The sequence below is a fragment of the Myxocyprinus asiaticus genome, chromosome 32, assembly GCF_019703515.2.
Source record: "Myxocyprinus asiaticus isolate MX2 ecotype Aquarium Trade chromosome 32, UBuf_Myxa_2, whole genome shotgun sequence".
Classification (NCBI taxonomy): domain Eukaryota; kingdom Metazoa; phylum Chordata; class Actinopteri; order Cypriniformes; family Catostomidae; genus Myxocyprinus; species Myxocyprinus asiaticus.
Genome location: NC_059375.1, coordinates 19,219,241 through 19,231,159, shown reverse-complemented (window position 1 = coordinate 19,231,159; position 11,919 = coordinate 19,219,241). Strand labels below are relative to the sequence as shown.

The window sequence follows — 11,919 nt, the reverse complement described above, 5'->3', positions numbered from 1 at the left end:
TGATGTTTTTACCGATCACAGTAATATGTATTGTAAAGTACAGCTTCTAAGCTTTAAAATAATACATATTTTGTGTTGGTCAAGACTGTAGTTATTAATATTTTGATAATTATTTTTTGTGTGTGCAGGCCCGCCGGCAGGTCAATCAGAGCTTAAAGGGTTTTAATGGTGCTGTTAATAATTCATACATTTGCAACTTTCATGATTTTTGCTAATTTAAACCACGCCCTCTCTCCAAAACTCCACCTACCAAAGACATGTCAGCCAACCTGATGTCAGTAATTCCGCACGCACAAAATGATTCACTGGCAGCGAGTGTTTGTTATTGGCCATTGGGTAAAAAAATGGGGCAATAGTGATATTTTATGTGTGGTATTAAAAAGTTGCTTACTGCACCTTTAACAAACAAGACACAGATGGACAGAGAACAAAACAACTGACAAGATAAGAATCCTTTAAAATATGTGATGTACCAGGAGTAAAAAAAAAAAAAAAAAAAGTGATGGAAAGTCTTAAAAGTTGTCAAAGTTGTTTTGCTTAAAAACATATGAAAAGCCTGATCATATTGATTATATTTGACCTTTACTGCCAGACATTGCTTATTACACCTAACCTCTTACCTATTACCAATTTCCAGAAAACTCTTTCAATCAGTCAGCTGCATTATTTTTGCCTGGAAGTCAAGTTCATTCTTTGAGCAGAAATCAAAATATAGGACAAGCAGTTTATTTTGTTTTTCATTAAATCAATGTGCTCAGCACTAATTTGATCTCAAATCACAACAGAAACAGTCCGGAAGTAACCATTTTTGAATGTTGCATCACAAATGTACATAATGTGTCATCTAAGTTCTATTAAAAGTGTTAGATTTACAAGTGTATGTTTATGCTTTCTTGTACCAAACATGGTCAGACCTCTTTGGTAACTCGATTTGTGTAAATCTATGCCCCTGAATGCTCAATAAAGATAAAGGTCAAAACAGGAGGTCACTACTCTGGTGTACTGATCTCAAGGCTTTGGAATTAGAAACTAGGCATCTAACCCCAAGCCTCTATGGAAGAACTGAAGAACGTGCACCTAAGTGTAGAACAGGCCGTACATGATCACCTGAATAAAATGAACCAAACTTCAAAAATTCACAGAAAGTTAAAGGCAAGCACAAACTTATCATTTAAAAAAAAAGGCTTCAGCAATTAACTTAAACAGGGCTAAACAATTAAATGAAGTCAAGCGTACACAACAACAATTATGAAGTGAAATTAAGAGTTTATGTCTGGACGACGTCATCTAGTGGCTATTAGACAGAATTACTGTAAACCTATATGGTATCTATAAGTCATCTATTCATCTGCAGATCAGTTAACTATGCCATGTCAAACTGGTGATAATGTAATGTAATGCTACTCATTGGCTTTTCTTGCTTTTTACATAGTATATTGCATACTACATAAACTGGGGTTTACAATGCTGTTACATTTTCTTATTGTACTGTGATTTTGAATGTTTTTGTCACTATCCATGTTTTTGGAACACAGTTATTACCAATGTGGTTTAATAGAGGGATGTTTGTGACAATATAATTTTCTTTCCCTAGCATTGACCTGTCCTTAAGCAGAACTCAATGCAGAATACTCTGTGGATGAATGAGATAGGGTGGGAATAAAAATAGGGTCCAAAGCTGTGTCTGTAAGAAGACCTGACCTTGACTCTTATCATTAAATTCATTCTGCTGTATAAATCTAGGAACCACTGTCAGTACTATCATTTGCATTTTTAAAAGAATCCCAATCTCTTGTGTATTTACATTTCACAGGGAGGCAGAATCAATAAAAGTTTTCATCAGTAGAAAAAGACTCCTGAAGCTACCTTTCTTCTCTTTAAACACCTCTAAACCCAGACATTTTCCATGCATATAGATATCCTCCGGAGAGAAGACGTTCAATAAATTCAGCTGACAAATTGGCTCCAGCTCAAGGACACCTCTAAAATGTTTTGGAAATCCACATAATTTACAACCCCTGGATAGTCTCCCTAATCAAAGAAGACATTTAGTTATAATTATAAAGTTTTCACAACACTGAAATCTGATCGAGGGTCATAGATCAGGCAGCATGCTGGTTTTTCCACCCCAATTGTGTAAGTTGTATAAGTGGAGCAGTGTATAACAGTGGATATTTGTGTTGAGTGAGTTGACAGTCTCCAGTTTGCCACAGAGGTTGACACATTGGTCTACACCTGTGAATAATCTTCATGAATATGTCTAATGCGACCTTGAAGACTGAGATAAATATATAATATTTTAAAAAACAGCTTAACAATACTTTCATTCTTATTGTATAGTCAATAGGACAAACATATTGTTCTTTTAGCCCCATAAGCGCTATGCTTTAATTATACTTTGGAGAGAGAGACATTTCTATTTTTCTTTTAGCAGTTTAACCCTCCTCTTGTGTTAAAAATGTGTTTACTTTGAAAATAGTACAGATATTAACAGCTAGTAGACACTTAAAACTTCCCTGTGCTTACAACAGAATAGTAGAGAATAGGACATAGTGAATGGTGACCAAAACTTTGAAGCTCAAAAAGCACATAAAGGCAGCATAAAAGTAATCCATTAGACTCCAGTGGTTTAATACTGAAGCGATCCAACCAGTTTGGCCGATCCAACTGATTTTAGAAAAAGATGACATAATCCCCCATTTTTTGCTGATAATTTTTTTAAAGCAGTGTTTAAAATCAAGGTTGATTGTTCTTACATACTCATTAACTTGTCTTTTCATGACAAAAACAACATTATTTTTGAAAAATTATGGATGTTTTAAATATTATTTTGAATGATGAATGTGTAATCAAGGTTAAGTATAGTTTATCACAATATTATACAATCTGCTGTTAATAAAAATCATCTGTTAGTTTGACATTACATAATAAATCATGACTCTACAGTGCCCTCTTAAAGGTTTACTTTTATGCTGCGTTTATGTGTATTTTGAAGCTTCAAAAGTTTGGTCACCATTCACTTGCATTGTGAGGACAGACAGAGCTGAAATATTCTTCTAAAAATATTTGCTTGTGTTCAGCAAAAGAAAGAAAGTCACACCTCTGGGATGGCATGAGAGTGAGTAAATGATGAGAGAATGTTTTATTTTTGGATGAACTATCCTTTTAAATATACAAACATGCTTAAACTGTGTCCTTAAATTCATATATCTCCTTTCTCCTGACACTCTCTTTTTCCTCCCATTTACTCAACTCCTCTCCTTTCTCTCTAGTGACTTTCTCATGCCTGTCCGCTCTATTCCCCACTTTCCAGTGTTTTTCCTTTGCTCTTCTTGAATAATACATCACCTCACCTTTTTATTTCTCTTCTGCAGGGTTTTTGGGACCACCATCCTTTTATGCTCTCTCTTATCGTAATGTTAGCTGGGGTCACTCTCTAGAGGGAGAACACACCTCCATATACTGGCTCGATGAGTAAATGATAACTAGAAGCCAGATACTACATCAAGCCATTGTTTCTGTGCCTCAGTGTTTATCCCAGTTCTAGGAGCCTTATTCACAAATACTGTACCTTAATAGCTATCTGTGTATATCTAGATCATTACTGGAAAATATCCTATATTTAAATAATCTTTTATGCTATACACTGCAATTTACAGGTTTTGTTTAATTCACTCTTCATATCTTCAAGTTTTCACACTGTTCTGAACTAGATAACACTTTACAATAAGGTTCCATTTGTTAACATTAGTTAACAACAATAGTTAACATGAACTAACAATGAATGTTACTTTTACAGCAGTTATTAATCTTGGTTAATATTAATTTAAACATATATTAATACATTTTTTAATCAAATGTTGTATATGTTAACATTGGTTAATGATCTAACATGAACTTAAAATGAACAATTGTACTTTATTAACTAACATTAACAAACATTAACAAATGCTGTAAAAAATTTATTGTTTATTGTTAATTCATGATACTTAATGCATTAAATAATGTTAATGAATTGAACCTTATTGTAAAGTGTTACAGTGAACTCTTTGTTTTGTTAATCAACCTGCTGATTCAGGGAAAATAACTAAAAGAGAACCTCTAAAAGTTATTCTCAGATTTTGACATGGGAAAATCAGAGAAAATTGTACAGCAATTTGGTCACTTTGGTGTAAATTGTTTGAAACTGATTTCATTTACATATGCATTTCATAAGTTACAATTTCATGTCATGCCATCTGGCCTACACAATAGCCAATGTCTTATCTTTATTAATAATATAAATCATTGTAATCTCAGAGCAAACTGTAGTTTCATGAGAAAATAAACACCATTTAAGGAATATTCTGGGTTCAGTTCAAGTTAAGCTCAATCAACAGGATTTCTAGCATAATGTTGATATTACAAAAAATAATTTTGATTTATCCCATCTGTTCTTTAAAAAAAAAAAGCAAAAATTGAGTTTAACATATTTTGTTTATGTCTTGTGTTTATACTTTTGAAACAGTGAGTTTTTTAATGTTTACGGTCTGGCCTTATTCACTACCATTGTTAGTGCCTCACTGTAACCCATATTATTATTATTATTATTATTATTATTATTATTATTATTTAATTTAAGAAAAGAAAGGACAAGTAGAAATAAAATTTTGTGGTAATCAAAATTATGCCACAAATGCTGTCGATTGAGCTTAAGTTGTAATGAATCCGGAATATTTCCTTTAAGGTCACTAACAACTTGTAATTCTACAAGTGTAAACTAAGTAACAAGTGTAATTCTATGTAAGGCCATGCGATGGTGGTAGAGACGCAAGCAATCCTCTTTAAAAGGATAGTGTGCCCAAAAATGAAAATTATCTCATTTAGTCACCCTCATGCTATCCCACATGTGTATGACTTTCTTTCTCCTACTAAACACAAAGAAAGATTTTCAGAAGAATATTTCAGCTCTGTAGGTCCATACAATGCAATTGAATGGTGGCCAGAACTTTGAAGGTCAAAAAAGCACATAAAGACAGCATAATAATAACCCATACAACTCCAGTGGTTCAGTATGTCTTCTGAAGCAATGCAGTCGCTTCGGGTGAGAAACAGATCAATATTTAAATCCCTTTTTTTCTTTTTTTTACCATAAATCTCTTCTTTCTCTTTCAGAATGTGAAAGTGAAAGTGGAGATTTATAGTAAAAAAGGACTTAAATATTGATCTGTTTCTACCCACACCTATCATGTCGCTTCTAAAGACATATATTAAACCACAATGGAGTCTTATGGATTACTTTTATGCTGTCCTTATGTACTTTTTTGACCTTCAAAGTTCTGGCCACCAATCTCTTGCATTGTATGGACCTACAGAGCTGAAATATTCTTCGGAAAATATTTGTTTGTGTTTAGTAGAAGAAAGAAAGTCATACACATCTGGGATGGCATGAGGGTGACTAAATGAGAGAATTTTCATTTTTGGGCACACTATCCCTTTAATACCAACTCACAAAACCATTGTAGCCTACTTTTTTTGTTTGCTTACATCAACCCACAATTCTTAAATCATCAGCTGTTTATGTGCTGTTACGTCTACCACTTAATTTCAAAATTTAAAATCATTGCTCTTTTTAAAACAGATGGTATTGCTCTGTTTTCTCTTCAAATATCTGATATTAACCACATTATTTTGTCTCACAAGACACAATCTGTATTCGTACAGTATAATAAACTCAGCCACGCCCACAACATCTGAACGTCATTACGCACAAGTTAGACGCACATATAACCCATGAAGAGCGCGCGGTTCGTTCTGTGAGAGTTAACTTCTCAACTTACTGTAGTGGCCCTCAGCGCGTGTAGCTGTGGTATTATTCCACAAATAAGCCAGAAAAATATATGAAAACACATTCTAGATATCATTTATGTGTAATTAAAAATAAAGTTTTTTTAACGGGGACTTGGAGATCTGATGGATAATGAGAGAAAGATCATTTCAGTACCAAGGACAGCTCTCAACAGAAAACATGATCTCGGCGTTGACGAAGGATCGCGTGCAAGAACTCATGACTAGTTTGACATCTCAAGTGATGGACGTACGCTTGCGTAATCAGATGCACGACACTACTACAACTTTGCCGACGGCGAGTTTTACGGATAATGAGACCAGATGCGGAGAGCAGATTTTGAGTTACGGACATGTTGAGAAAGTGCTCATCGGAGGGGTTCTTCTCTTGCTCACCTTTCTAACAATTTGCGGGAATTTGTTAGTGGTCATATCGGTGTGTTTTGTCAAGAAACTCAAGCAACCTTCAAATTTTTTAATCGTATCCCTGGCTGTTGCAGACCTCTCGGTGGCAGTGGTCGTAATGCCCTTTGTCAGCATCACTGATCTCATTGGAGGACAGTGGATCTTTGGTCGTGTTTTCTGCAACGTTTTCATCGCTATGGACGTGATGTGTTGTACCGCTTCAATAATGACACTTTGTGTCATAAGTATAGATAGGTAGGTTTCTCAGATGGTATTATGCCTCATGTATGCCAGTGGCTCTCAATCCTGGAGGTCCTCAGCACGATTCTTTATCTGACACACCCAGTTCAGGTCTTGGAGCCTCTTTTAATGAGCTGATGAGTTGAATCAAGAGTGTAAAATAAGGGAGACTGATGTATAATGAAAAAAATGTAAACCTAAAAATGTGCTTCATGTGGTAACATCTAAATTAAGTGGTTTTATTCAAGTAGTATTTAATAGTATTTAACATTATTAAATCAACCTTAATACATTAGGTTAAACCAACAAAACTCAATTTAAAGGTTAGGTCATGTGGAAATAGCTCCTTAACACAATAATTGCAGGTTACTTTTACAGTGTATGATATAGAGTGACCAAGTGTAAATTTCAAGTAGCTGCCATTGTGCAACATAAATGTAGAATACATACTTTTTTGTGATCATAGTTTTTTTTATTGAGTATTAAGTTTCTTCTCGGAAAAAAAGAAAATCATAATCCAATCATACTTTTCATCATTATCATAATAAGAATCTCAATCGCTACAATAATAACAACAAACACTAATAGTACTACAAGTAGCCTAATGTTTGATATATAGGTTCAAAGGAATATTCTGGGTTCATATCAAGTTAAGCTCAATTGACAGCATTTGTGGAATAATGTTGATTTCCACAAAAATACATTTCGATTTGAGCCTCCTTTTATTTATTTTTTCTCCCAATTTGGAATGCCCAATTCCCACTACTTAGTTGGTCCTCGTTGTGGCGCGGTTACTCACCTCAGTCCCAGTTGCCTCCGCTTCTGAGACAGTCAATCCACGCATCTTATCACGCGGCTCGTTGTGCATGACACCACAGAGACTCACAGCATGTGGAGGCTCATGCTATTCTCCGCGATCCATGCACAACTTACCATGCACCCCATTGAGATCGCGAACCACTAATCACGACCACGAGGAGGTTACCCCATGTGACTCTACCCTCCCTAGTAACCGGGCCAATTTGGTTGCTTAGGAGACCTGGCTTGAGTCACTGACCCTCCTTTTCTTTAAAAAAAGCAATCTGGGTTCCAGTGAGGCACTTACAATAGAAGTGAATGGGGCCAATCCATAAATGTTTTAAAAAGTATAGCAACAAGATGTAAACTATATGCCTGTCAAAATAATTTTAGTGTGATAAAATCACTTACTAATCTTTTCTGTAAAGTTATATCCAATTTTGCAACTTTGTTGCCATGATGACATAATGCGTAAACCCAGGGGTGCAACTACACATTTCCGAGCGGGTATGCAAAACAAAATTTTGTGCCCCATGTATCTGTCAAGCGAGGAGGGGGTGGAGTGCCATCCATTATAAGCATTGTTGGAGAGGTCAAGGAGACTGATTGCACCACCTTTAGTGAGCCGCTGGTGCCCCCCTTTACATGGCGCCCCTATGCATTGCATACCTTGCATATATGGTTTTTGCACCTCTGTGTAAACCCTAAAATGACGATTTAAGCAACTTTACAGGCCAAATAATACACAAGTTTTTAACAGAAGAATTAATTTGTGCTTTTATAAAACCATGAGCTTTACATTCTGTTTAAACCCTCCAAAAAATTGGCCCCATTCACTTCCATTGTACCTACATTTTTGCTTTTTTTTAAAGAAAAGGAGGGATGACTCAAAATATTTTTTTGTGATACTGTAATCAACATTATGCCACAAATGCTGTCGATTGAGCTTAACTTGTGCTGAACCAGGAATATTCCTTTAACACTTTTTTAAAACTAAGATATATGGCTATTTCAAGCTTTGATTGTAATATTCCAAAGAATAATGAAAGTCACTGTGAAATTGACCACTTTTTATGCATTCTTTGACACTGATGCGCTTGAACAGTTCTTTTTAATTTTTCCCTCCGTTTTCTCAGGTACCTGGGCATCACTAAGCCACTGACGTATCCTGTGAGACAGAGTGGAAAGTGCATGGCCAAAATAGTGCTGTCTGTTTGGCTTCTCTCTGCCTCCATCACCCTACCCCCACTATTCGGATGGGCTCAGAATGTCAACGATGATAAGGTGTGTCTGATCAGCCAGGACCTGGGTTACACTATATACTCCACTGCCGTGGCCTTCTACATTCCCATGTCTGTGATGCTCATTATGTACTACCGGATATACAGGGTGGCAAAGGTGAGTGTCGCCAAACACACTATTGCTGGATTTCCCAAAGCCGAAGATGAGGACAGTGTGAACTGTGTGACTGCTGTCCTAAAGCTGCAGAGAGAGATGGAGGAGTGTGTGAGCTTTTCTCGCCTCCTCAAAAATGACCGTAAAAATATTTCCATCTTCAAGAGGGAGCAGAAGGCAGCGGCCACCCTTGGGATCGTCGTGGGGGCTTTTGCTGTGTGCTGGCTGCCCTTCTTTGTGCTCTCCACTGCGCGTCCGTTCATCTGTGGGGTGAGGTGCAGCTGTGTGCCTTTGTGGGTGGAGAGGACCCTGCTGTGGCTGGGCTATGCCAACTCGCTCATCAACCCCTTCATATATGCGTTCTTCAACCGGGACCTCAGGACCACCTACCACAACCTCATCCGCTGCCGTTATCGGAACATCAACCGCAAGCTCTCGGCGGCCAGCATGCAGGAGGCTTTGAAGCTAGCTGAAAGACCTGACCTAGTGCTGTAGGCTGTTCTTACCCTTCATGTCTGTCCTGGGACAGGGAGGACGGTACTGTTATAATCACACTGAAGCTGAGAGAACGTTTTACCAAGACACATTTGATTAACTCTTCATTGCTCTCACAGTGGTGCGTTTCAGTCACTTCAATGAGTTACTATTGGAATGGCTTCAGTTAAAGAAATATTCTGGGTTCAATACAAGTTGAGCTCAATTTACAGCATTTGTGGCATAATGTCCTTTTCTTGAAAAAAATTAATAAAAAAACTGCAAAAATCTGGGTTACAATAAGGTACTTACAATGGAAGTCAATGGGACCAATCTATAAATGTTAAAATACTCACTGTTTAAAAAGTATAGCTACAAAATGTAAACAATATGCATGTTAACATGATTTAATAAAATTGCTTCCTCACCTTTTTTGTGTAAAGTTATATCCAATTTAACTCTGCCATGATGGCGTAACACCGCACACCCTAAAACGACCGTAAAAAAATATTATTCAAACAAATTACAGCTCAAATAATACATGAGTTTTAACAGAAGAATTAATGTAAGAACTTTTATAAAATTATAAGCTTCACATTTCTGCCTTTAAACCCTCCAAAAATTGACCCCATTCACTTCCATTGTAAGTGCCTCACTGTAACCTCGATTTAAAGGAATATTCCTGGTTCAACACAAGTTAAACTCAACTGACAGGATTGTGGCATAATGATGATTACCAAATTATTTCGACTCATCCCTCCTTTTCTTTAAAAAAAAAAAAAAAAAAGCAAAAATCAGTGAGGCAACTTACAATGGAAGTGAATGGGGCCAATTTTTGAGAGTTTAAAGGCAGAAATGTGAAGCTTGTAATTTAAAAAAAAGTTCTTACATTAATTCTTGTGTTAAAACTCATGTGTTATTTGAGCTGTAAAGTTGTTTAAATCGCTGTTTTAACTGTCGTTTTAGGGTTTGTTGACATTACATCGTCATGGAAACAAAGTTGTAAAATTGGCTATAACTTTACGCAGAAGAGGTTAGTAAGTTATTTTATTACACTAAAATCATGTTACATGCATATTGTTTATGTCTTGTAAACAGACTATACTTTTGAAACAGTGAGTATTTTAAAGTTTACAGATTGGCCCCATTGACTTCCATTGTAAGTGACTCACTCTAACCCAGATTTCTGCTTTTTTTAAAGAAAAGTCAAAATGTATTTTTTTATGCTATCAATATTATGCCACAAATGCTGTCGTCCCAGAATATTTTTTTAAGTAAAATTGAAACAGTTGTAAAACTTCTAGAATCTTTTATAAAATGCTTTATAAATTAGATCTTATTGCACTACAACATTTTTGTTGAAGTTGGAAATGGTAATAGCTATCACTGAGAGCTGAATACTCATCTTTTTCCTACAGTATTCACCTTATGCAACAGAGAAACTAATGCGCAGCCATCTTGAACATTTTGTCTCAGAACTTCCGTTGTAGCGGTTCTATATAGATATCTATGGTGTTGATGTCAAAGTGTAATTAGCTAGCGAAGTGGATTTACGGGTTGTATAGTTGTATTTTAAAGTGTTCAGGGAATGTCAGAAGAACTGGAAGCAGAGCATGGAGATTTAAAAAAAAAAGAGTACTTCATTCATATCACACAGGATCCTACCTTCACCCTGTGGACGTACTGATATGCCTCCATGCTCATGAAACTCCAAGAGACAACACAAAATCATTAAAAATATGTCTGTAATACACCTCTGACCATCTTCTCATGTCATTCACCCATAGCGTTATTGTTCAGGTGAGTGTTCAAGCGGAGCGTGGAAAACAGGCGGGGCTGAATAAGGTGAATACTGTGTTGTTTATTTACAGTGCTGTTCCTGATTTCTTCTGTTTTTGTATATATCTCATACTAAATTGTTTCAAAAATTCAAACAAAATCTAACATAAAACAAAGGCAATCTGAGTAAACACAAAATACAGTTTTTAAATGATAATGTTGTTTATTGAAGAAAAAAAGTTATCAAATACCAACTGGGCCTGTGTGAAAAAGTATTTGCCCCCCTTAGTTACTAAATCCTCAAATTTATGAAACTGCATTCATAATGGGGTTCAGCTGGACTAGACACACCCAGGCCTTATTACTACCAGCACTGTTCAATCAGATCAAAACCTAAATAGAACTTTCTCAGTAGCATGAAGTTGGCTAAAAGGTCTCACCCAGTAGCACACTATGCCAAGGAGAAATTATGAGGAAAATGGTGATTGAAATACATCAGTCTGGGAAGGGTTGCAAAGCTATTTAAAAGACTCTGGAACTCCAAACAACCACAGTGAGAGCCATTGTCTCCAAATGGAGAAAGCTTGGCACAGTAGTCAACCTTCCCAGAAGTGGCCAGCCTTCCAAAATTCCTCAAGAGCACAGAGATGACTCATCCAGGAAGTCACAAAAAAGCCAAGGACAACACCCAATGAACTGCAGGCCTCTCTTGCATCAATAAAGCTCACTGTTCATGACTCCGCTATCAGAAAGACACTGGCCAAAAATGGCATCTATGGAAGAGTGGTGAGGCGAAAACCACTGCTAACCCAGAAGAACATTAAGGCTTGTATGAATTTTGCCAAAACACATCTTGATGATCCTCAAACCTTTTTGGAGAATGTTCTGTGGACTGATGAGTCGAAAGTGGAACTGTTTGGAAGACAGGGGTCCCATTACATGTGGCGTAATTCAAACACACAATTCCACAAAAAGATCATCATACCTACGGTTAAGCATGGT

At 36.4% G+C, this 11,919-nt stretch overlaps 1 protein-coding gene across 1 annotated transcript; it reads left to right on the top strand.

Moving 5' to 3' along the window:
* Nucleotides 1–6,007: 6,007 nt before the first annotated feature.
* Nucleotides 6,008–9,159, top strand: LOC127423258 (5-hydroxytryptamine receptor 7). The gene is made up of 2 exons (XM_051667413.1): nt 6,008–6,486; nt 8,406–9,159. Exons 1-2 carry the CDS (start codon nt 6,008–6,010, stop codon nt 9,157–9,159), a joined length of 1,233 nt encoding a protein of 410 aa, XP_051523373.1.
* Nucleotides 9,160–11,919: the final 2,760 nt, after the last annotated feature.

Bases quoted from the DNA above. Each gene is read 5' to 3' on its own strand.
- LOC127423258 (XM_051667413.1), top strand. From the start codon at position 6,008: ATGATCTCGGCGTTGACGAAGGATCGCGTGCAAGAACTCATGACTAGT. The intron at 6,487-8,405 runs GTAGGTTTCTCA...CCGTTTTCTCAG, and splicing joins TGTGTCATAAGTATAGATAG to GTACCTGGGCATCACTAAGC.